At 38.0% G+C, this 25,466-nt stretch overlaps 1 protein-coding gene across 2 annotated transcripts; it reads right to left on the bottom strand.

Moving 5' to 3' along the window:
- Positions 1–4,047: 4,047 nt before the first annotated feature.
- Positions 4,048–25,230, bottom strand: Naa40 (N-alpha-acetyltransferase 40). 2 transcript variants are annotated; one of them, XM_053775997.2, is made up of 6 exons: positions 25,062–25,230; positions 21,542–21,661; positions 19,329–19,474; positions 8,368–8,529; positions 6,323–6,481; positions 4,048–4,548 (listed from the first exon to the last, which is right to left on the bottom strand). In XM_053775997.2, exons 1-6 carry the CDS (start codon positions 25,077–25,079, stop codon positions 4,440–4,442), a joined length of 714 nt encoding a protein of 237 aa, XP_053631972.1. In that variant the 5' UTR covers positions 25,080–25,230; the 3' UTR covers positions 4,048–4,439. The 2 variants fall into 2 exon arrangements, with proteins under 2 accessions (XP_053631972.1, XP_053631973.1); XM_053775998.2 differs by having other exon boundaries at positions 4,052–4,548; positions 25,078–25,230.
- Positions 25,231–25,466: the final 236 nt, after the last annotated feature.

The following is a 25,466-nucleotide window of genomic DNA, read 5'->3' as shown; positions in this document are numbered from 1 at the left end:
GCGCTAGTCCAGTACATAGAAGCAGTCCAATATTAGTGTGTAATGCAATTATATTATTAAATTTATAAACTGGATATCAAAACCCATACTGTTCAAAACTGTACTATTCAAGGTATTGCTGTATACACTGGCAAAACTTAACCCTACAAGTTCTCTAGTTTTCCATTACATGTGCCTTACTGTATTATTTGTCAATTTCATATACTTGCTGATTGAATAAAATACTGTACTAACATCCACAATTGTATAATATTCCACAAGCCTTGCTTATGCAGACTATTTTTTATACTGGATCAACCCTACCATTGATGATACTATTGTATTCCAACAGAAAAACTCAAATTATTACTGTGTGTGTGTGACATTACTTACATATACACAGGAGTGGTAACTCAACTCCTCCAGCTATTACTAGGCGAGTACCTTGCAGGGCTGTGGAGTCGGCACATAGTCTTCAACTCAGACTCCTTTATTTATGGGACCTCTGACTCTGACTCCTTTAATTACACTTTATCTACTCCAGTAACCCAAGAATTGCTTCCAACTCCAACTCCACAACCCTGGTACCATGTAAAGAAAATATGCTTTAAAAATTGAGGGATTCCTTGATGCCAATGAGCTGCTCGTGATCCATGGAACTGGACCTGCTCTCCCCTTCCTTCCATCAAATCTGAATGCCTCCCACTCTCATAGATGCTATACAACCCATATGGGTTTAGCACTTCCCTGTGAATGCAATAATATCATTCATGCCCACACACTCTGCCCCAGACCCAGTCTCGTGGAGCTCTGTGTTCATCAAGAGCTGCAAGAAACCCCTTTCACATGTATTAACTATTCTATGGGGCAGGAGCATGGCCACAGGTCATCCCACAGTCACTAAAACCAACAGATATAGACCCACTCCACGAGAGTGGCAGTTAAGGAATTGCCAAGAATTACAGACCGATTGCACTGTCCCACATCAAAAATTTTTGAAAGGGTTCTAAGAAGCAAGTTCACCAACCACTTGGAAACTCATCAGTTGCACAACCCAGGGCAGCATGGGTTTAGAGCAAGTCACTCCTGCCTCTCACAGCTACTGGATCACTACAACCTGGTCTTGGATGTATCGGAGAACAATCAAAATACAGATGTAGTATACAGACTTTACGACAGCCATCAACAAGTGCGATCATGGCATAATAGCACACAAAATGCAAAATAAAGGAACAACAAGAAAAGTTGGTAGATGAATCTGTAACTTCCTAACAAACTGTATACAGAGTAACAGTAAACAGAGTAAAGTCAGAGGCTACAGTGAAAAACTCTGGGTCCACAAGGGTCAGTACTTGCCCCCCATCCTTTTCCTCATCCTCATATATGACAGAGATAAAAGCCACAGCACAGTGTCCTCCTTTGCTGACAATAACAATTTGCATGGGTGTCATCCATCAAGGACTTTAAATGGGCATCAGAAAATGATGTGAAGTTCAATAAAAACAAATTTCAGTTACTCTATGAAAAACTCTAAGAAATAAAAACTATCAGAGAATAAAATAAATTCTTTCGATATCTTACCTTCAATGAGTTTTGAGTGTTTCTTCTACTGGAGCCTGGCCATGGGCCAGGCTCATCTAGTGCTAGCCTGGTCAACCAGGCTGTTGCTGCTGGAGAGTGAAAAACTAATGTGAAGGACCTAGGAGTGGTAATGTCAGAGACTTTCACTTTCAGAGACCTCGCAACGATGTATCTACTACATCTATGAGAAATGATAGGATGGATAATGAGAACATTCAAAACTAGGGATGCCAAGCCAATGATTATTCTCTTCAGATACACTTGTGTCCTTTTACTTTACAAGCTAACTAATGTGACATTTTATGGCAACGTTTTGCTCTCCAGGAGCTTTATCAAGCCATTACAAACAGTACATGGACACAGAGGGTATATATAGGCTCAGAGTGAGGTGCAATACTAGTGGTAGTAGTAGTAGTAGTAGTAGAAGTAATACAATATGTAGAACAATTAACTTGCACATGAGTAAACGATGTAAAGGCTATTACTTGGGAAACATAAAAATTGGTTAGACAAATATTTCTATTGGAGGCTGGATAGAGAAGGCCTGTTTCAATGTTCATTCTCTGTAATGTGCTTGTGTAGTATTAACAGGAGAGACTGTGATAGCAGGATTTACTGTTTTCAGGAGGATTCTTGCTAAGACTTCAGAGATGGTGAAGCTGCCTTTGTTTTGTTTAATTGTATTAGAAGCAGCTATTAGTGAAGATTCAAGGCACTTGCATCTGTGGAAATTAGTTTCTTTGATCACTAGTTGGGCTTCCCTGAACTTCATGAGATGATTGGTGGAATTTCGGTGTTGTACACAGGCGTTGTTCAAGTTATTGTTCCTACATGCATAAATGTGTTCATTGAGGCAGGTGTCGAGGTTTCTTGCTGTTTCACCTACATAAATCTTGTCGCAGCCTCCACAGGGTATAGTGTAGACCCCTGCGTTGACTGGTTTGTGGTGCTTGGATTTTGTTCTGGTTAGATCCTTTATCGAAGTGCTGGAAGCGATGGCGACTCTGGTGTTTCACGAGCTAACACCAGTCGCCATCGCTTCCAGCACTTCGATAAAGGATCTAACCAGAACAAAATCCAAGCACCACGAACCAGTCAACACAGGGGTCTACACTATACCCTGTGGAGGATGCGACAAGATTTATGTAGGTGAAACAGCAAGAAACCTCGACACCCGCCTCAATGAACACATTTATGCATGTAGGAACGATAAATTGAACAACGCCTGTGTACAACACCGAAATTCCACCAATCATCTCATGAAGTTCAGGGAAGCTCAACTAGTGATCAAAGAAACTAATTTCCGCAGACGCAAGTGCCTTGAATCTTCACTAATAGCTGTTTCTAATACAATTAAACAAAACAAAGGCAGCTTCACCATCTCTGAAGTCTTAGCAAGAATCCTCCTGAAAACAGTAAATCCTGCTATCACATAGTCTCTCCTGTTAATACCACACAAGCACATTACAGAGAATGAACATTGAAACAGGTCTTCTCTATCCAGCCTCCAATAGAAATATTTGTCTAACCAATTTTTATGTTTCCCAAGTAATAGCCTTTATATTGTTTACTCATGTGCAAGTTAATTGTTCTACATATTGTATTACTTCTACTACTACCACTAGTATTGCACCTCACTCTGAGCCTACATATACCCTCTGTGTCCATATATTGTTTGTAAAGGCTTGATAAAGCTCCTGGAGAACGAAACGTTGCCATAAAATGTCACATTAGTTGCACTTGTGTCCTTTTACTTTACATATTGTCGGTAATTCTACCTTTATTACTTCAGATAGCTTGCTCTCTCTGGCTGGAATATTTCTGTACACTAATGGCCCCTTTCGATGCAGGCAAAATTGCAGACCTGGAGAATATAGAGAACTTTTATTGCACATTTAAGTACCATAAGGAACCTAAATTACTGGGAACAGTTGAAGGCCCTTGACCTGTACTCCATGGAATGCAGACTAGAAAGATACATGATAATACACACTTTGGAAAATCCTTGAGGGACCAGTCCCAAATCTACACACCAAAAATCACTCCCTATGAAAGCAAAACACTCAAGTGATACAAAATCCTCCAAGTGAAAAGCAGGGGTGCCACGAGTAAACTAAGAGACAACACAATAAGTGTTCAACTTCCTCCCAGCATACATAGGGGGATTACCAACAGACCTCCTAGTTGTTTTCAAGAGGGAGCTGGACAGACCCCTAAAGTTAGTGTCTGACCAGCCAGGCTGGGGTTTGTACGTCAGTCTGCATGCAGCCAGCAGTAACAACCTGGCTGATCAGGCCCTGATCCACAGCAAATCCTGGTCATGGATCATGCTGCTGGGGCTCTGACCCTCAAAATGCCCTCCAGGTATCCCTTAATTTGTTACTAGTGTTGGATTCTTCTTTTGATTATAAGTGCTCAACTGCAAGGGTTATACAGTGCAGTACTAGTGTTGGAGGATTACATGAATACATTTCACAAGAACTGGTACATCTATAACCATAAAGGACTAGAAAAGACTTTGCTGCTTAAATATTTATTTGGCCTTTCTTAAATACTGCAAATGTTCATAACCTCCCTATATATTTATTGCATTTTAATCACTTATTTTATTTTCACAAGTTTAGGAGTGATTAAGTGTAAGAAAAAGCTTACCCTAAAATCTGCTAAAAAAAAAAAAAATAAAAAATAAAAAAAAAATCATCTTATTCTGGAATGTTTCAATAACACCACACCAATTAGCAAAAATGAAAATGAAATGAATTGATACTTAAATTAAAACCACACTGCTACATCTGACTCTTTTAAAGAAAAAAAATTTGGCAACTATAAAGGAACAGTCCAGATGTGCTTTGTAATTGATTATAAAATACTTCATAAAATCAGAGGGAAGTCTTCTGTGTAGGTTTCATCTTGTTTAACTTGCTGAGAATATTGTAGTCAAAAGTTTCTTCGTAAGTGTCTTCTGGCGAGGTCTCGTCAATTTCATACCTATAAAAGAACTCCACTAAATGAACAAAAATTCTTTGAACTATAACCACATACTTTGTTATTATGAAGGTAAATCTTACAATACTTGTAGACTTACCAATGATTTGATTAAGACCATGCAATTCCACTCAAATCTTAATTTCCTGAACCTCACTCTATATATTTTTTATACTGTTTGGAACCTTTTCCACTAAATGCACCAGTACTCTACCAAGTAATTTTTCCTATTAGCCACACACAAGCAATCGGTCAAATTTCACAATTATTTAACATGATAAACTTGACTAGTACATGATGTGGTAAATGTTATACTTGCATGGTATTACTAGGATAACATTTACAAAAGGACATACAGCTTTGCAAGACCGACATTAAAAATTAAGTCAGGAGGTAAAGAGATTAACTGCAAAGGTGAGAGATTATAAAATCAGGGCAGGAAATGAGCTTCAGTTAAATCTGCAGTGAAAGTAAGACTGAATTTAAAGCAAGCATAAGAAACAAGCAATCTGTTTTATATATAAAAATAGATTGGCAGCTCAACCCAACAATTACTGCAGAAGTATTGGGTAGGGTATGAAGTACTTCTGCAATAAATGCCATAGTTTTAACCCCTTGACTGTTGCAACCCCAGATCTTGAAGTGTCTCCTGGTGTTTCAAAATATTTGAAGGAAAAAAATAAAAAATTCTTATGAAATGATAGAGAATCTTTTCCTGATGATAATGACACCAAAAGTATGAAATCTGATGAAAAACTTACGGAATTATGCTCTCGTGAAGTTAGCGACATTTACGCATTGGTGATTTTGCCCACTTTGAGCCCTATTTTCGGCCAATTCCATTGTTCCAGTCCACCAAACTCATAGCTATTTCTTTAGAACTCCATTTGTTTTATTGATTGAGTACAAGAAACTGCCCATTTACCAATTTCAACCACCCAATAAAGTGGTCAGAAATTGGCAATTTGGCCAATTTCATGCAAATTAAAAAATATGTCAGTTCCAAAATGGGGTCCAGAATGAACAATACAGACATTCTTGGCACTAAAATAGCTATTTCTCTGTTCACTAGTCACATCTCCAGGCCCTTGTTATAATACTCTTGCTTTCTATTTTGAATTTTTATTCACACAAAAAATAGAAGATTTACTGTTATGCAGACTACTGCAATATTGTAATACTGTAATTGTATAAATAACACCAACCCATTCATGACTGTGTATTAGAATGGCTAGTTGGACATTTATTGGTCAATGACGTCATTTGTTTACTCATGAACATCGGCAAAAATCAAACATTTCTGCTACTTTGAGCTCCATTTCAAGATCCTTTTCATAGTAAAACCAATCAAAATCACTTCTATTTCTATAATACGTTTTCCATTCTCTCAAATGAGACCAAGAAAACAAGAATACAACCACAAATAACACACGAAAATACACCTCAAAGTCGGAGTTTTTTCTCTCGTTATGCACTGCGTGCTGCAGGATTTTTTTATACTACGCACACTGACCATACAGATCCATTCTCTCACATGTGGGCCTACTAGCTTTCTCCTGCTTGATTTGAAGCCGCTAGAATTTTTCAGTATATATACGTCAAACACATTTGCTATTAAGACTCACATGTGGGCCTACTAGCTTTCTCCTGCTTGATTTGAAGCCGCTAGAATTTTTCAGTATATATACGTCAAACACATTTGCTATTAAGACATATACAACCAAAACAGTCAAAGGGTTAATATTTCCAAAAAGCTGAATGGAACTCCTAAAATTACCTGCATTTTGTGAAGAAAGCCATGCCATCAGGGTTGTGTTTGAATACGGTCAGCACTACCTTGTGCATTTGATTTGAAAATGCCATCAGCTCCAGGACTTGCATCATGAACTTCCCAAGGCCCTTGTTGCGACATTCCACCTCTAGATGCAGCTCATAGCTGGCAAAAGGGTTGATTTCTATTACTTAAGATCAGCACTTCTTAACCTCCTTAGTTCCTTTGTATAAGGGAAAAGGAGACAAGAGGGAATGTAAGAATAGGGAAAAAAAAGCCTGCCGAGTACACTGGGTACAGCATAAAGTTGATGTGTTTTTAGAGATAGGGATAAGACAAAGGAGGACTGCATAGGCCAAGGAGGATTTAGGAAGAGTAAGGGATGTGTAGATCAAGTGTTTACACTGACATATAAGCAATACTTAAATAAGGATAAGGAGCTGCTTTTAACATATATGGATTTAGGACAGGAGGAACAAAGCAGCAGAAGTTGCAAAAATGTATGAAACAATTGGTTGATTACTAAAAGTAAATAGTTCTTATGCATAGAGTGAGGTTCAGGTTAGGGTATGTAGGAGGGAAGGGAAATGTATTCCAGTGAAAACAGGGTGTTGGGAAGAGGTGATGATAAAGCTGATGAAGTGAGAGTTGTCATATCTGTTCTTAAGTTGCAATGATTTATGAACGAGTTTGGGAGGAGAGTAAATGAATGAAGTTAAAAGTGAACATACAATAGAGCAAGTGAAAAAAAAAGTCTAGGTAATGAAAGATTGAATACTGTATAGGAGAGAGGGGATACAAAGAAGTAGATGTATTTTTTATATTTAGTAGTGGATATGCTGGCAGATGGATCTATGAAAAGACCAGGTGAACTATAGAATTAGGGGAAAAGGTAGGTGAAATGTTGAGCTATTTGTGAATGGAGGCAATAAGGGGGAATACATCAGAGTATAGTAGTACCAACACCTTTATATGGGTGAGAGACCTGGACTCTGGATGTTGCAGTGAGGAAGTGGCTAGAGGTAATGGAGATGTGTTTGGGCTACTGGACATTTGGCCAACAGACACTTCACCAAAGGACATTTGACTGAATGGACATATGGCTGAAGTGGCATTCATCACAGCATGGTTCCCAAACAATAAAATAAATAAAAATAAACAAAATTAAGAAGGCCATAAAATAACAAACCTAACCTAATCATCCATTCGGCCATATGAACGTTTGGTGAAATGTCTGTTCAGCCACATGTTCTTCAGTCAAATGTCTGTCGGTCAAGTGTCCATCGATCATCTGTATGGGCATGCATGTTTGAGAGTAATGTGTGGTGTGCACATTTTTCAGAGAATTCAGAACACAGAAATTAGAAGACACTGGAGGAAGGGGATATCAAGCTTTGAAATAAGAGAAGACTGATCTTCCAGCAGGCCTGTGTAAGCATGTTAGATCACAGTTAGTGGAGACAATGTGGTTTTGACGGTTTGATGTGCAGTTGGAGTGCAAGCAAGGTAACATTTATTAAGGGAAACTAGTTAGCCAGACTTGCGTCCTGTAAGTGGTAAGGGTAGAGCCTGCTTTCTGCAGCGGTGGGGATAATGCAGCTCAAGAGGGTCATCTGAACTGACACATTTGAGCTATTGAATGAATGATGGTGAATGTTAGAACCTGTTTAAGTAGGTGGTGGCAGGTGTGTTACAATACATTTCATTAAAAAATTATTAATTTAAATCTTGAGCTCACAATATATTAACACCATTCCTGAAGAATAGGTAGGGTTCTTGCAGTTTAGAGGGTCAATCAATTATTATGTCTGTGCACTTCTGGCAAGCAAATTATGAATGATGGTGAAGGTTTTCTTTTTTGGGGTCACCTTACACTGGTGGAAGATAACCAGTAGTTAAAAAAATTACAGCTGCATAGCTAAAATACAAAAATATGTGCCTTCACATACACATGGAATATGTATTCACTAACACTAAATACTGGAATGTGTATTCACCAACACTAAATTCGTTGAAAAAATACATTTTTTAACATTAAATATCTGTCATACCAATATAAAACTTCATGTCCATAGTCCATGTCAAAGCGGAAATGAGAGAAAGCCACGGGTTTCTCTGTCACTGTGTCAACAGCAATGAGGTACCAAGCAGCATCTTCTGTCATTTCTTCTCTCTTCTCATTTTCGTGCCATCCTTGGGTGCTCTTCTCATACCTGAAAAAATCATAGGAACACTTAAGATTAGAAGGTCTCACTGTCTCTGGTCACTATGTAAAAAAGCAACAAGATAAAGGGTTTTATTTTTATGTGCAATCCATTCTCACATTTGTACTTTTGGGGGGGAAGAGGGAAGAGCCATACCAAATTAGGAAGCCTCCTATACAAAACTAACAGGTTCGATAAATTCTACAGGTGTGAAACAACAAAAAACAAGCAAATAATATTACTTTTTATTCAAAATAGTGGAACCTTGGATTTCGCACACACCAGATATCGAACTTTTTGGATTTCAGACACTTTTTGTGCTAAATTTTGCTTAGAATTTCGGACCTTGTCCCAGGAATCGCACATATCAGACACGTCCACCCACAGGGATGCTGCTTCAGTCTGGCTCTGTCACTGGTTGAGTGAGCATTCATCCGAAACATTTCGCAATTTTTGTGCCTGTTTATTGTGACTGTGAAATAAGCCACCATGGGCCCAAAGAAAGTTCCTAGTGCCATCCCTTTGGTAAAGGGCTGAGAGAGAGGGGAGAATGTGCCTTTTTCAGTGATTCAGTGATTCTATGATATGTATGATACTAGAGCAGCAGGAGTTGATAAAGGCTATAGTACCAACCAGCGATAAAGTGTAGCATTAACCCTTTCAGGGTCCGTCCCGTAGATCTACGGCTTTACGTTCAGGGTCCAAACCGTAGATCTACGCCATGAGCTCAGCTCACTTTGATAAACTGTGAGTGGTACATTTGGGCCTAGATATGAGAGAATACATCTATGTGGTATGTGTGCACCACATAAAACAGATCCTGCAGCACACTGTGTATAATGAGAGAAAAAAAATGAAATCATGATTTTTCGATTAAAACAGCAACTTTGCAGTGTTTTTTCATATGTTTTTTATAGTTGTATTTGCGATTTCTTGGTCTCATTTGATAGAATGGAAGACATATTACAGAAATAGAGATGATTTTGATTGGTTTTAGCACTGGAAATGGCTTGAAACTGAGCTCAAAGTAGCGGAAATGTTAAATTTTTGCCAATATTCAAGAGTAAACAAACGACCTCACACGTCTAATACACGTCAGCTGGTGGGTCTAATATACATTCACAAATATGGTGATGATATTTATACAATTATTACAGTATTGCATAACAGTAAATCTTCTATTTTTTGGTGTGAATAAAAATTCATTATGTGAATAAAAAATAAAAATGGAATTTATTTGTAAAGCCTCAAAACATAACTAATGAACAGAGGAAATGTTAGTTTAGTGCCAGGAATGCCTACATTGTTCATTCTGGACCCTATTTTGAAATTGGAATATTTTGAACTTTGTGTTAAATTGGCCAAATTAACAATTTCCGATCAAATAGAAGTAATAATAGTGAAATAGCTAAGAATTTGGTTGATTGGAATAATGTAATTGGCCTAAAATGGGAGTCAAAGACGGCAAAATCGCCGATTCGTAAATATCGCTGACACATCAAAATTCGCGAGAGCATAATTTCGTCAATTTTCCACCAAATTTCGTACTTTTTGTTTTATTACCTTCACAAAAAGATTCTCTACGATTTCATAAGAAAAAATAACAAATTTTTTTTTTGAAAATTCTTGGACACTGGTGCGTGACTCCAGATTTGGGCCTTGGACCCTGAAAGGGTTAACAGTGTAGCAATTATGTTAAGTGATTAAGCGACAGAAATAGGACAACACGAAACTAAATCTTCCAATGTTGTTGGAGGTACATATATAGGGCCACCAACAACATATGCCACCCTGTGTATCTTCCACCACCCTAAACCTCTGCCAGCATCTCAATAACCACTATTTCTTTACATTCTCCACAATAACTACTTTATTTCTTTACATTCTCTACTATGTTTTTAGACAATATTTCTTATTTATAAATTACATACATTGTTTCAGTGTGACTAGTGGTGTTTCAGTGTGACTAGTGGTGTTTCAGTGTGACTAGTAGTGTTTAGTGGTGGTGGCTGCTGCCGCCTCCACCACCACCACTACATGGCTTATGCTGTCAGTGACCCTGACAAACCCAACACCACCACCACCACCCCCACTAGTCACATACGTAACGACATATTTTATTCATTCTAGAGTATATATCATGTTTCTATTATATTAATAATGTTTGTCATATTAGATGAACTGTGATAAATAAGCCATAGAGTTGATATTAGCATCATATTTAAGTATTTTGTCCTGTCTCCAAACAATACTCTCTCCTCCCTCCATACGCCAACAAGAGTCTTCAATAAAGGTAAAAATGTTAAATGTTCATTTATCCATTTCATTAGTGCTTTATATTTATTTCTCCTTGTTTTCTGTAAGTAAAACTATAGTTATTCTTTAAAAAATTTATTTTTTTGTTAATATTTTTGGGTGTCTGAAGCGGATTAATTGTATTTATATTATTTCGGTTTTCGCACTTTTCGGATTTAGAACAACCTTCTGGAACTGATTAAGTACGAAATCTGGGGTTCCACTGTATGCAAATTATAGGTAGCACATATCTTCAATATGCATTTAGAGGCAAAGTAACACAGAATATGAATACTTACAAAAAATTAATTCACGGTTCATGTTTCTTTTATCATTTTAATTTACTATTTAGTCAGATCAAGACTGTTCAACATTCATAATGATTTTATGCTTTCCATTTACTATAAACTGCTGCACATTACAATGGCATAAAAATTAATATAAAAATGAAACTCATTTTTATATTGATCATGACAGTCTTGTGCAAGAATGAGCAATATCTATACATTTATCATTAATCTTTCACCACGTTATTGCTAACAAAAATATTCCTCAATTGTGTAAGCCACAAAGTAAAAAAAAATAAATAAATAAATAACTTTAATGATATATGTGCAAAACCAAACTGCAGTTACTGAGCTCCTTCGCTACACATTGCAAGTTCTGCACAATGGTCTAGTCAAGATTCTTAAGTCTCCAACATATTTCTATAACAAAACCTGTATACTGTACAATATATAGTTTATCATAACAGTATCATTAATATTTGTAATTTAGTTACTGTAAGCAAAATCTTTCAGGTTTTAATCACTAATGGAATTACTACCCCTGTAAGAGTTTTGTTGTTTCAGCAAGAACCACTGCAATAGTACTTAAGTACTATAAACCAGTACAGTGGACCCCCGCATAACGATCACCTCCGAATGCGACCAATTATGTAAGTGTATTTATGTAAGTGCGTTTGTACGTGTATGTTTGGGGGTCTGAAATGGACTAATCTACTTCACAATATTCCTTATGGGAACAAATTCGGTCAGTACTGGCACCTGAACATACTTCTGGAGTGAAAAAATATCGTTAACCGGGGGGTCCACTGTATTTTTAATTTACAATGTCTCCTTTCATTCATTGCCCATTTTCATAATCTTTTATATTTTACTCATTTCTACCTTAAGTTTTTTCTTCTTTCATAGATATTTACCCTCTGCTATTCTTAACTCATTTAAAATTATCAGTGCATGTCACAGAATACAGTGCCTGTACTTTATTAGTACTCAGAACAAGTTGTAAGTTTGTACAACTGCCCTAATTTTAATGGTTAAATAAATATACTATGTATGGAATAGGTGGTAGGTTACTGAAAGCAGTTAAGAGTTTTAAGAAGGATAGTGAGGCTCAGGTTAGAGTATGCAGGAGAGAGGGATATTATTTCCCAGTAAAAGTTGGCTTTAGACAGGGATGTGTGATCTCACCATGGTTATTCCCACGCATTCATATGATACACTTCGTAATATTTCATTAGTTTTAGTGCTTGCAACTTCTAAATGCCACCATGGCCCCAAAGAAAGCTCCTAATGCCAGGCCTTTGGTAAAGAAGGTGAGAAACACAATAGAATCCAAGAAAGAACTCGTAGCAAAGTACCAAAGTGGAGGAGGAAGAGAGGGAAAAATGTACCTTCTTCAGCGATTCAATACAATTTTTATTTCTTTGCAAGTTTACATTGAGATTCTTTAGTTACAATAATGAGTTGTAGGCACAGAGAGCCACTATCATGCCAAGGCATTATGGGCAGACTAAATTAATAGCTTACAGACTACTTAAAACTTGAGAAATTGATCATAATTTGTTTCAGTTGTATATCTGTTTTTATTTAACCCTTAAATGGTCCAAACGTATATATACGTTTTTTCAACATCTGAAAGTATGTAACAAAGATGTAGATCTTCTTTTTTGTTTTACATTTGAAAACGTGTAAAAAAAAACTTTTATCTACATTTTTTTGTTATAACTGAAAATATGTAAAAAAAGTAGATCTACTTTTGTAGCACTATGAATTTGAACGTCGATCTGTTTGGACCGTTTAAGGGTTAAAGCAGACAAGTTAACTCAAGTTAAAATCTGGGGATATTACACTAGGACAATTTGAAGGTATTTTGTAGGTTGTGTATATCAACAGTAAATATTTAAGTTATATTATTGGAAAATAATACTGAGCATTGGTGAAAGTAGTTTAAAGCATCAGAATGCTATGGTGTAAGGCATAAGTTTTGTAAGTTTTGTGTAGATATTTATACTACACATTACTACTACATTGCAGAGTCACTTGTTTGCACAGAACTGCTAAATGCCTCAAATGATGTAGTGGAAGTTTTACCAGTAAAGGTTGAGAACCAAAACCTAGTCATTGTGGTAGTCTACAAGCCTCCGGATGCAACATCCCAGCAATTCAAGGAACAGCTGTTAAAAATTGACCACTGTCTGGAAAATCTTCCAGCTCCTGCACCCAACATCTTGCTCCTGGGGGATTTCAACTTAAGGCACCTAAAATGGAGGAATATAGCAAATAATATTGTTGCAGTAATAACACCAGGAGGCAGCTCTGATGAAAACTCACTCACACGAGCTTTTAAATCTCTGCACAAAATTCAATTTAAACCAGCAAATAATAGAGCCTACTAGACTGCAGAATACACTAGACCTCATCTTCACTAACAATGATGATCTGATAAGAAATGTCACCATATCAAAAACAATATACTCAGATCACAACATAATTGAGGTTCAAACATGTATGCGTGGAGCCCCAGACCGACATAATGAGACTAGTCACGAGGGAGCATTCACCAAATTCAACTTCAATAACAAAAACAAAGTGGGACCAAGTAAACCAAGTCCTAACCGATATAAGCTGGGAAGATATACTAAGCAACACAGACCCCAACTTATGCCTAGAACAGATTAACTTGGTGGCACTCGATGTATGCACAAGGCTTATTCCTCTAAGAAAAAGGAGGAGTAGATGTAAAATAGAAAGAGACAGGCGCTCCCTTTACAGGCGACAGAAAAGAATAACAGAGGCTAAAAGAGATCAATATATCTGAAATGCGTAGGGAGACACTGGTCAGAGAAATAGCAAGCATCGAACTTAAGCTAAAGGAATCTTATAAAAGTCAGGAATCGCGGGAAGAACTAAAAGCCATAAATGAAATTGAAAGAAACCCAAAGTATTTCTTCTCCTATGCCAAATCAAAGTCGAGAACAACATCCAGTATTGGGCCCCTACTTAAACAAGATGGGTCCTACACAGATGACAGCAAGGAAATGAGTGAGCTACTCAAGTCCCAATATGACTCAGTTTTTAGCAAGCCGCTAACCAGACTGAGAGTCGAAGATCAAAATGAATTTTTTATGAGAGCCACAAAATTTGGTTAACACAAGCCTATCCGATGTTATCCTGACGCCAAATGACTTCGAACAGGCGATAAATGACATGCCCATGCACTCTGCCCCAGGGCCAGACTCACGGAACTCCGTGTTCATCAAGAACTGCAAGAAGCCCCTATCACGAGCCTTTTCCATCCTATGGAGAGGAAGCATGGACACGGGGGTCGTCCCACAGTTACTAAAAACAACAGACATAGCCCCACTCAACAAAGGGGGCAGTAAAGCAACAGCAAAGAACTACAAACTGATAGCACTAACATCCCATATCATAAAAATCTTTGAAAGGGTCCTAAGAAGCAAGATCACCACCCATCTAGAAACCCATCAGTTACACAACCCAGGGCAACATGGGTTTAGAACAGGTCACTCCTGTCTGTCTCAACTATTGGATCACTACGACAAGGTCCTAAATGCACTAGAAGATAAAAAGAATGCAGATGTAATATATACAGACTTTGCAAAAGCCTTCGACAAGTGTGGCCATGGCGTAATAGCGCACAAAATGCATGCTAAAGGAATAACAGGAAAAGTCGGTCGATGGATCTATAATTTCCTCACTAACAGAACACAGAGAGTAGTCGTCAACAGAGTAAAGTCCGAGGCAGCTACGGTGAAAAGCTCTGTTCCACAAGGCACAGTACTCGCTCCCATCTTGTTTCTCATCCTCATATCCGACACAGACAAGGATGTCAGCCACAGCACCGTGTCTTCCTTTGCAGATGACACCCGAATCTGCATGACAGTGTCTTCCATTGCAGACACTGCAAGGCTCCAGGCGGACATCAACCGAATCTTTCAGTGGGCTGCGGAAAACAATATGAAGTTCAACGATGAGAAATTTCAATTACTCAGATATGGTAAACACGAGGAAATTAAATCTTCATCAGAGTACAAAACAAATTCTGGCCACAAAATAGAGCGAAACACCAACGTCAAAGACCTGGGAGTGATCATGTCGGAGGATCTCACCTTCAAGGACCATAACATTGTATCAATCGCATCTGCTAGAAAAATGACAGGATGGATAATGAGAACCTTCAAAACTAGGGAGGCCAAGCCCATGATGACACTCTTCAGGTCACTTCTTCTATCTAGGCTAGAATATTGCTGCACACTAACAGCACCTTTCAAGGCAGGTGAAATTGCTGACCTAGAAAATGTACAGAGAACCTTCATGGCACGCATAATGGAGATAAAACACCTCAATTACTGGGAGCGCTTGAGGTTCCTAAAACTGTATTCCCTGGAACGCAGGCAGGAGAGATACATGATTATATACACCTGGAAAATCCTAGAGAGACTAGTACCGAACTTGCACACGAAAATCACTCACTACGAAAGCAAAAGACTTGGCAGACGATGCAACATCCCCCCAATGAAAAGCAGGGGTGTCACTAGCACGTTAAGAGACCATACAATAAGTGTCAGGGGCCCGAGGCTGTTCAACTGCCTCCCAGCATACATAAGGGGGATTACCAACAGACCCCTGGCAGTCTTCAAGCTGGCACTGGACAAGCACCTAAAGTCGGTTCCTGACCAGCCGGGCTGTGGCTTGTACATTGGTTTGCGTGCAGCCAGCAGCAACAGCCTGGTTGATCAGGCTCTGATCCACCAGGAGGCCTGGTCACAGACCGGGCTGCGGGGGCGTTGACCCCCGAAACTCTCTCCAGGTAAATGCATAGGTAGTAGGTTGGTAGACAGCAACCGCCCAGGGAGGTACTACTGTCCTGCCAAGGGAGTGTAAAACGAAAGCCTGTAATTGTTTTACATGATAGTAGGATTGTTGGTGTCCTTTTTTCTGTCTCATGAACATGCAAAATTTCAGGTATGTCTTGCTACTTCTACTTACACTTAGGTCACACTACACATACATGTACAAGCACATATATACACACCCCTCTGAGTTTTCTTCTATTTTCTTTCTAGTTCTTATTCTTGTTTATTTCCTCTTATCTCCATGGGGAAGTGGAACAGAATTCTTCCTCCGTAAGTCATGCGTATTGTAAGAGGCGACTAAAATGCCAGGAGCAAGGGGCTAGTAACCTCTTCTCCTGTATATATTACTAAATGTAAAAGGAGAAACTTTCGTTTTTCCTTTTGGGCCACCCCGCCTCGGTGGGATACGGCCGGTGTGTTGAAAGAAAGATTTATACTACACATAGGTAGTAGGTTGGTAGACAGCAACCGCCCAGGGAGGTACTACCGTCCTGCCAAGGGAGCGTAAAACGAAAGCCTGTAATTGTTTTATATGATGGTAGGATTGCTGGTGTCCTTTTTTCTGTCTCATGAACATGCAAGATTTCAGGTATGTCTTGCTACTTCTACTTACACTTAGGTCACACTACTCATACATGTACAAGCACATATATACACACCCCTCTGGGTTTTCTTCTATTTTCTTTCTAGTTCTTATTCTTGTTTATTTCCTCTTATCTCCATGGGGAAGTGGAACAGAATTCTTCCTCCGTACGTCATGTGTGTTGTAAGAGGCAACTAAAATGCCGGGAGCAAGGGGCTAGTAACTTCTTCTCCTGTATATATTACTAAACGTCAAAGGAGAAACTTTCGTTTTTCCTTTTGGGCCACCCCACCTCGGTGGGATGCGGCCGGTGTGTTGAAAGAAAGATTTATACTACAATGTGGTATTAAGTTATGTATGAACTTTGGGTATTTAAATTTTAAAGTGTTAAGATTTAGGTAATTGGGAGATCTTAATTTAAGTATTGAGTATTGAATATTTAGTTTAGGGTGAGTAGATGATTTTTGAGAAGAGTCTTGAATTGATGTTCAGACCTGGTTACTTTAGTATTTACTGGTAGCGAGTTCAAAATTTTGGAGCCCTTTATGTGCATAGAGTTCTTACATAGTGTGGTGTAGACACGGGGTACCTCAAAAAGTGATGTGTCTTGAGTTATGGTCGCACATCCTGTTAAGGTTGGTGAGGAGAAGTTTGAGTGAAGGGTTTATGTTTGAGTGTAGTGTTCTATGTATGTAGTAGGCACAAGAATAAGTATGGATGTTCATTACGGTGAGTAATTTTAGACTTTTGAATATTGGTGGAGTATGCTGTCTGAAGTGGGAATTTATCATCATTCTGACTGCAGCTTTTTGCTGGGTTATTAAGTGATTTAATGTTGTTGATCACCATGCACAAATTTCATAGGTGAGATAAGGGTATATGAGTGAGTGATACAGTGATTCTACGATATATACAATACTAAAGCAGCACAAGTCGATAAAGGCTATAGCGCCAGCCAGCGATAAAGTGTAGCATTAACAGTGTAGCAAGTAAGTTAAGCAATTAATCGATAAAAAAGGACAGTACAAACCTAACTCCTCCAATGTTGTTGGAGTTGTATAGGGCTACTGACAACACCGCCACCACAATGTACGGCTTATGCTCTCAGTGACCCTTATACACCCAACAACAAACCACCACCACTTGTGACATACGTAATGGCATTTTTTATTCATTCTAGAGTATATGTCATGTTTCCATGTTATTAATATTCTTTATTATGTCATATTAGATGAACTGTGATAGATAAATAAGCCGCAGAGTTGATATTAGTGTCATATTGAAGGACTATCTTGTCTTGCATCCAAACACATTCCCCTGCCGCCGCCGCAATTCCTAACATATGTAATGACATTTTATTCATACACCAACAAGAGTCTTCAATTAAGGTAAGTGTGATGTTATTATCGTTTTATTCTTCATGTCTCATTGTTTTCTGTGTATGTAAATCTATATTTCATGTAAAAAATATTTTTTTGCAAATACTTTTAGTATGAAATGGATTAATTGGATTTACATTATTTCTTATGGGGAAAATGGTTTTGCAAATCGTCAATTTCACCATTAGTCACACTCTCTAGAATGGATTAATTACGAAAAACAAGGGTCCACTGTAATTTATTCCTGAGAAAAAAAGAAATTCTATTTTCTATAAAACTCTATGGAGTTCACCTGCCTCAAGTCACTGGAGCATACACCTCCACTCATAACGGCAGCCCACAGGCAACTAAGCAGCACTCACTATGAACACTAATACGGAGTTGACAGACAAGATGCCATGTTGTGTATTTGAAAAGAAACAATCGTAAAAATCATAATTTTTGAAAAAAAAAAAGTCCTCTTGATGACAGCAAGAACAAAACACATTATATTTTTGGAAAAAGATACTTAGAAACATGATAGAAACAAGCTGATTGCATCATGTTGCCAGATTTATGCACTATTTTTCAGTAAGAAAAAAAATCATAAATTTTCTATTTTTTTTTTGTGTATATGTGGGGGGGGGGATTTGTACCTCCCCCTTGAGCTCTACCACTGTACTGTGGTGGTTACAATAGAAGAGAGCAACGTTAACAGATGCCAAAGTTAGTTTAACATCTTTATTGTGCACCTCATACCATTCTGTTTGCAGTAGTCAAGGGATTACAGAGGTACATTATGGATCCAGAGACTGGACTGCAAGGCTTTGACAGCTGAGCAACACACCAAAGTCTGACACCATCTGCAAGTTTTAATACCTCTCTTCCACACTAACAATCCTAGGGAAAGATCTAGCTCTTGTCCCTACACAGCCACAGTCAGTGTACTAAGAAAATCACAATGAATAAATGATTAAATTTACTAAAAACTGGATATTCAGTTTTACATTAAGTCAGGTATTCACTCATTACAATTTTTGAGTACATCACCCCTTCTCTGAAGAGTTGCAGATCCTGGCATCTGCTAACAATTACCAAAGTAACCTCTACAGTATAATGGTAGAGCACAGGCTTCGCATACACACAGCTCAGATTCAATTCCTGTCCAGTTTTATGTGAATGTACTTACAAATTTCTTGAGATTGTCTTGCAGTTAAATTTGTGGTCATTCCTTAAACCAGAAAAATCTTTTAAATAAATAAATTTACCATAAACACCAATATCACTACATATACATGTGGTTATAACCACACGAATATTTTAGTCATGCAAGCGAATAATTATTCGCTTTTAATTTTCTCTATAAATACTATACTACAGGTAATTAATATTATTTCAATGCAGTACTTACATTGGTTGCATGGTTCTCTTACATAAATCTATTGCCCACTCCAGCATGTCTGGGTCCACATCTTTGACTCTCTTACATATTAGCCGGCAACTCAGTCCATTACGTTCATACTTGTGAAAAATTGGGAATTTTGATAGTGGCTCTGGCTGGAAATAGTTATAGTATTACACATGATACAGTCAAATATCTGCTTCATGTGTGGTTCGTAATTGTTTACACAAACAGAATTAAATGAAGTGCATTATAATACAACGGTATATAATATATGTAAATTGAAGAATATGCTGTCCATATACTGTACAGTAACAGCAACTGATGACTTTTTAAACAAGCTGAAACAAAAAATAGCAAATAAAACCTCTGCCGCAAACTAAAAGGAAAAAATGTGAAACAAAGCTATACAAATTAGCATGAGGAATTTTAATAAGATTATTACCTAACACCTAAATTTCTAATGCAGTTATGCAGTGAGAATTTTCTTTTAGTTTTTTAATCCAAAAGCCCATCCATCTCACCACCCATGACCAAATCATCCTGACATGTGACATTCATGAAAACCTAAAATTTAGATCTCTCTAGCCTGATCCATTTTCTATCCTTATTACAGCATATGCAGTTTAACATTTCCCTTCCAGGATCCTGGTTACTTCTTCCTGCAATTTTACATAATTTTTATTACAATTACAATTCTGATTCCATCATTTTCTCAAAAAGTACAGTACAAGAATTTCTTTTTTTTATTGTACACTATACCATATTCAAATTGTATCTGTATTCTAAATATTCAGTACACATACAGTGGACCCCCGGTTTACGATATTATTTCATTCCAGAAGTATGTTCAGGTGCCATTACTGAACAAATTTGTTCTCATAAGGAATATTGTGAATTAGATTAGTCCATTTCAGACCCCCAAACATACACGTACAAACGCACTTACATAAATACACTTACATAATTGGTCGCATTGGGAGCTGATCGTAAAGCGGGGGTCTACTGTACACTCACTTATGTACTCCCACATCATAACTTCAACAATTACCTTGAACCTTTTATCCATTGTTGATAGGAATATAATTGAATCATTGTTTTCACAAAAAGCATTTTTTAATATATGAATACATCTTTTGTCTTATACAAATTAGATTCACTTATAATTAATAATCTACTGCACAACTATGAAATAATTACTATCCTACTGTACAACTATGATACAATACTTAGTGTTAAGTAGTCTGTAAGCCAATTATGTTAAGTTGGCCCATAATGCCTAGGCATAATAGAGGCTCTCTTTGCATTGCAACCCACTATTGTAAATACAAAATCTCAATGTACTATTTGCAAAGACATAAAATAAATAAATAAATAAATAAGATTAATTCTCAGCTTTGCCATTCCATTACTAATGCAATTCACTAGTATTGCTACCTCAAGCAGTTTAACATTTATACTAGAGCATAATTAATATAATAACAGGTTTGTTTTGCTACTTCAACTTACACTTGGGTTACCCTGCACATGCATGTACATGCATATACGTATGTACATACCCATCTGGATTTTCTTCTACAGTATTTCCTTAAAAGTTCTTGTTCTTCCCACCTGCCTCAGTGGGATACAGCCAGTTTGTCGAGAAAAAAAAAATGACAACAGCCTCTCCTCACTTAACGACAGAGTTCCATTCCTATGACTACGTTGGTAAATGAATTTGTCACTAACTGAGGAGCATGTGTGTGTCATTCATCTTTGATATTGTTTTAATGTCACCTTTGCACCATTTATAACATTTCTGGTATATTTTTAAATGATTATTCAGTAGTGTACTGTATGTTGTAATAAACAGAATAGAGGAAACCAGCTCTAATATACATTATTTAAGTATGCATAGTGGTCAGAGAGCCCATTGTATGTCCGAGTTGGTAAACGAGTACATCACTAAATAAGGAGAGGCTGTAATATATTGTACATACTTTTCCATATACTGGTTCTATACTGTATAAAGAATAATCTAAGCTGAAAGCTAGAAAATAGGTCACACAGTTTTTCCTCCTCCTAGCCTAAACTTAGAGGGAGCGATATCCGATAAAATGGAGCAGGCACAACAGGTTTAGTATTGAGGCTTATAAATTAAAAACAACTTGACAGAAGCTACATAAATTTACCATTTCAAGTTTTGATAAATTAGTAACTACCACAAGAATATAATGTCTTACTATTGAATTTGCCTGTTTGACAAGAAGTTGAGCTGCCGCAATCCTTGCCCTCTCTGCCTTTTGAGCAGCTCGCCGTTCTTTTCCTTTATTTTTTGACCTACTTTTCTTCAGCTGGCGTTCCTGTCAAAAGAAAACTCTTTTTTGAAATAACACTACTATTTTGTAACTAAAATGCCTTATTGTTTTCTTAGGAATGAAACTGATACATTAAGTTTCTTGAATTAGAATAACACACAATACACACTTTCAAGAAAATACAAATGCATCTCAGGGAGAAATACATTAATTATACTTAAAAAAATGGTAAACAGTTGGAAAGGGTTGCAGATGGTAGATAATGTACAGAAAACCCTCATTTTAACAGACCTCAATTTAACAGTCTTTCAAAATATAAGAACTAAGCCAAATAGTCTATTGATTCGAAATTAACGAACAAAGAATGTTGGTTAAAGAAATGACCTTTTGTTATGTTCACGAGAAAATAATCTCAATCTCGTATCTACCACAATCACCATTTCTGGTTACCCACTACCCCACACCCATCAGTCAGCAGTAATAAATCAAAGATTTGTCATAATGTAGTACTCTTTATGGTTAAGAAAACACCACAGATCAAGCTTTTATTGGAACAGTTTTATTCAATTTAGAGCTTTATTAAATATGACAATGAAGCCTTAACCGCTTTCTCTATCTTTTATACAGAGCTATGTTATTGTTGCTAGTGTCACTCACATATACAGTGGACCCCCACATACCGTACGCATCACATAACGTTCAATCTGCATACCGCTCGCTTTTATCGCAAAAATTTTGCCTCGCATACCGCTCAAAAACCCGCTCACCGCTCTTTGTCCAAGACGCGTCCAATGTGCGCCCTTAGCCAGCCTCACATGTGCCGCCGGTGGCATTGTTTACCAGCCAGCCTCCGCGGTAACATCCAAGCATACAATCGGAACATTTCGTATTATTACAGTGTTTTTGGTGATTTTATCTGCAAAATAAGTGACCATGGGCCCCAAAAAAGCTTCTAGTGCCAACCCTACAGCAATAAGGGTGAGAATTACTATAGAGATGAAGAAAAAGATCATTGATAAGTATGAAAGTGGAGTGCGTGTCTCCGAGTTGGCCAGGTTGTATAATAAACCCCCATCAACCATCGCTACTATTGGTGGTACAGCTGCTGCTGCTGCTGTACCACCGTCAGCTGCTGCTGCTGCTGCACTGTCAGCTGCTGCTGCTGCTGTACCACCGTCAGCTGCTGCTGTAGTACCGTCTGCTGCTGCTGTAGCATCGTCTGCTGCTGCTGTAGCACTGTCAGCTGCTGCTGCTGCTGTAGCACTATCAGCTGCTGCTGCTGCTGCTGTAGCACTGTCAGCTGCTGCTGCTGCTGTAGCACTGTCAGCTGCTGCTGCTGCTGCTGTAGCACCGTTGTTGGTGTGGCTTATTGAGAATACCAAGAAACAATTAACCCCAGAGGATTTGCCACCCAGGATAACCCAAAAAAGTCAGTGTCATCGAAGACTGTCTAACTTATTTCCATTGGGGTCCTTAATCTTGTCTCCCAGGATGCAACCCACACCAGTCGACTAACACCCAGGTGAACATGGAAAAATGCCTGGAACTAGTGCTCATATTGGTGAATTTAAAGCCAGCAAAGGTTGGTTTGAGAGATTTAAGAATCGTAGTGGCATACACAGTGTGATAAGGCCTGTTCTGGAAGAAAATGCCAAACAGGACCTACAGTACTCAGGAGGAAAAGGCACTCCCAGGACACAGTGTCTCATCAGTCATTGCTGCATCTTCAATAAAGGTAAGTGTCATTTATTCTTCATTTAGTAGAGTAGTACATGCACAATATATATTGTGCATGTACTACTCTACTATTGTGCATGTATCCTTCTCTTTGTGTGTAGGAAAATGTGTATTTCATGTGGTAAAAAAAAATTTTTCATACTTTTGGGTGTCTTGCACGGATTAATTTGATTTCCATTATTTCTTATGGGGAAAATTCATTCGCATACCGATCATTTCGCATAACAATGAGCCCTCTTGCACGGATTAAAGTCGCTATGCGGGGGTCCACTGTATCTATGTTCTAAATACAGGCCCTCAAGCATGTTGTGAGCAGTAAATTTTGGCCTAGACCTGAGAGACTGGGTCTGTGCACTGTGTGTGAACAGTATATATGTAAAATCCTGCTCTACACAATGCATGATGAATTTAAAAGCAAACCTCTGATCTTGTTTTTGCTTTAAGATAGCAACTTTGAGGTGCACTGACTTCAGTGTTACTGAAGTCAGTGCACTTTTGGTAACCATAAAAACAGAGCAGTGACAGTGTACTCACCTCACAACCTAACGTACCAGATTTTGAACTCGGGACAAAGTGAGACGTGTCAAAGTCTCCCAACAACTGCTGCCTCTATAAACTAGATTGTAATAGGAACCTAGTTGTTAGCTTTTTTAGACCCCTCCTGATTACTATTACAGTCATATGGGTGCTAACCCTGTAGGGGTCATACAGCACCTAGGGAATGGAAGGCATTCTGACTTTTTTCAAGAAATTGGAGCACAGGTCCAATTCCTTAGATTAAGAGCCTCTCACCAGCATTAAGGAACCTACCTGGAGGAAATGTCCCCCTAAGAGAGGACCTAAAAAGGACCCTAACAAAAAGATATGCCACACTGCTTTGCTTTCTGGGATATCCTGGGTTAATATGTGCAACTGTTAGGCATTTTAATTTCAAAACATTATGCCTACATAGTAGACTTCTCCAGTCGAATACAGAGGAGGCAGTAGAAGCAGTAGAGATGTAAAGACGATGTAATCAGACCATCAGCATTGAAGACGTAGTTTTGAGGTGGTCAGTCCCTCAGCCTGGAGAAGTTTTTTCCTCCATGAGGGACTGACCACGTCAGAACTACGTTTTCAATGTTGATGACCTCATTACATTGTCTTTACACCTCTACTGCTTCTGCTGCCCCTGTACTCAACTGAAGAAGTCTACCATGTAGGCCAAACATTTCAGAATAAAGCTGCCTAACAGTTAGCAACTTGTCGATAATGTACACCATTATCATATTCACAATGTATATTTTATTGTCAAACTCTGGCGAGGAGCAATTTTTAATTATGCATTACAATATAAACTAACTAGTTGAAATGTCACTTGAAACTTATTTTGGGGGTTATCTTAGGTAATTTACACAACATTACGTGAGACAATTATAATTATCTAAAGACTTGTGTAACTTCATATGAATAAACCTATTCAATTCCAGAATAGAAAATAAAGATTCAGTCACGTCCAGTTTACAGGTTTTAACAGACTGGCTTTAAAATTCAAGAAAGTTTGTACTAAGCACATAATCACCGAAATACAGTGGCGATCACTGGGAAAGTTTTGACATAAGAAACCTTGTATTTAAATCACACTTTCAAAAATATAATGAACAAGACGAGAGAATTTCAAATTTCCCTGAGGCAGCACACCGCTGTCCTCCAGTAATAAAGCACTAACCCCGGCACCTACGTACATCCATGGCTGGGGTGAGAGGTAGGTGAGGAAGAAGTGAGCCAGGGGAGGCAGGAGAGCCAGTGTCAGTGACGAAGAGTGTGTAAAACAGTGAGAGCAGCTCAGGAGAGCCTCGTCCAGCCAGGCGGGAACCTTCTCCTGGCCGCCATTACTACATACAACCTGCCTAAACTATAATTATAATAAACAATAATAAATATTCAATTTTTTTCAGTATAAATGTCCATTTAAATCGCCATTTATAATAAATCATTATATGGGACGAAAATGGCTACATCTGTTTGGTTATCTTACGTTAAATCTCTACAGTTTATCCAATGGAAAGATGTCACTGTGACTTTTTTAGAGGGGTTATTCTAGGTAATTCACACAATGTATGATAATTGCACT

The sequence above is a fragment of the Cherax quadricarinatus genome, chromosome 19 (genome assembly GCF_038502225.1).
Source record: "Cherax quadricarinatus isolate ZL_2023a chromosome 19, ASM3850222v1, whole genome shotgun sequence".
In the NCBI taxonomy this organism is placed as follows: Eukaryota; Metazoa; Arthropoda; class Malacostraca; order Decapoda; family Parastacidae; genus Cherax; species Cherax quadricarinatus.
Note: the sequence above shows the minus strand (reverse complement) of the source record. Positions and strands in the feature narration are given on the sequence as shown.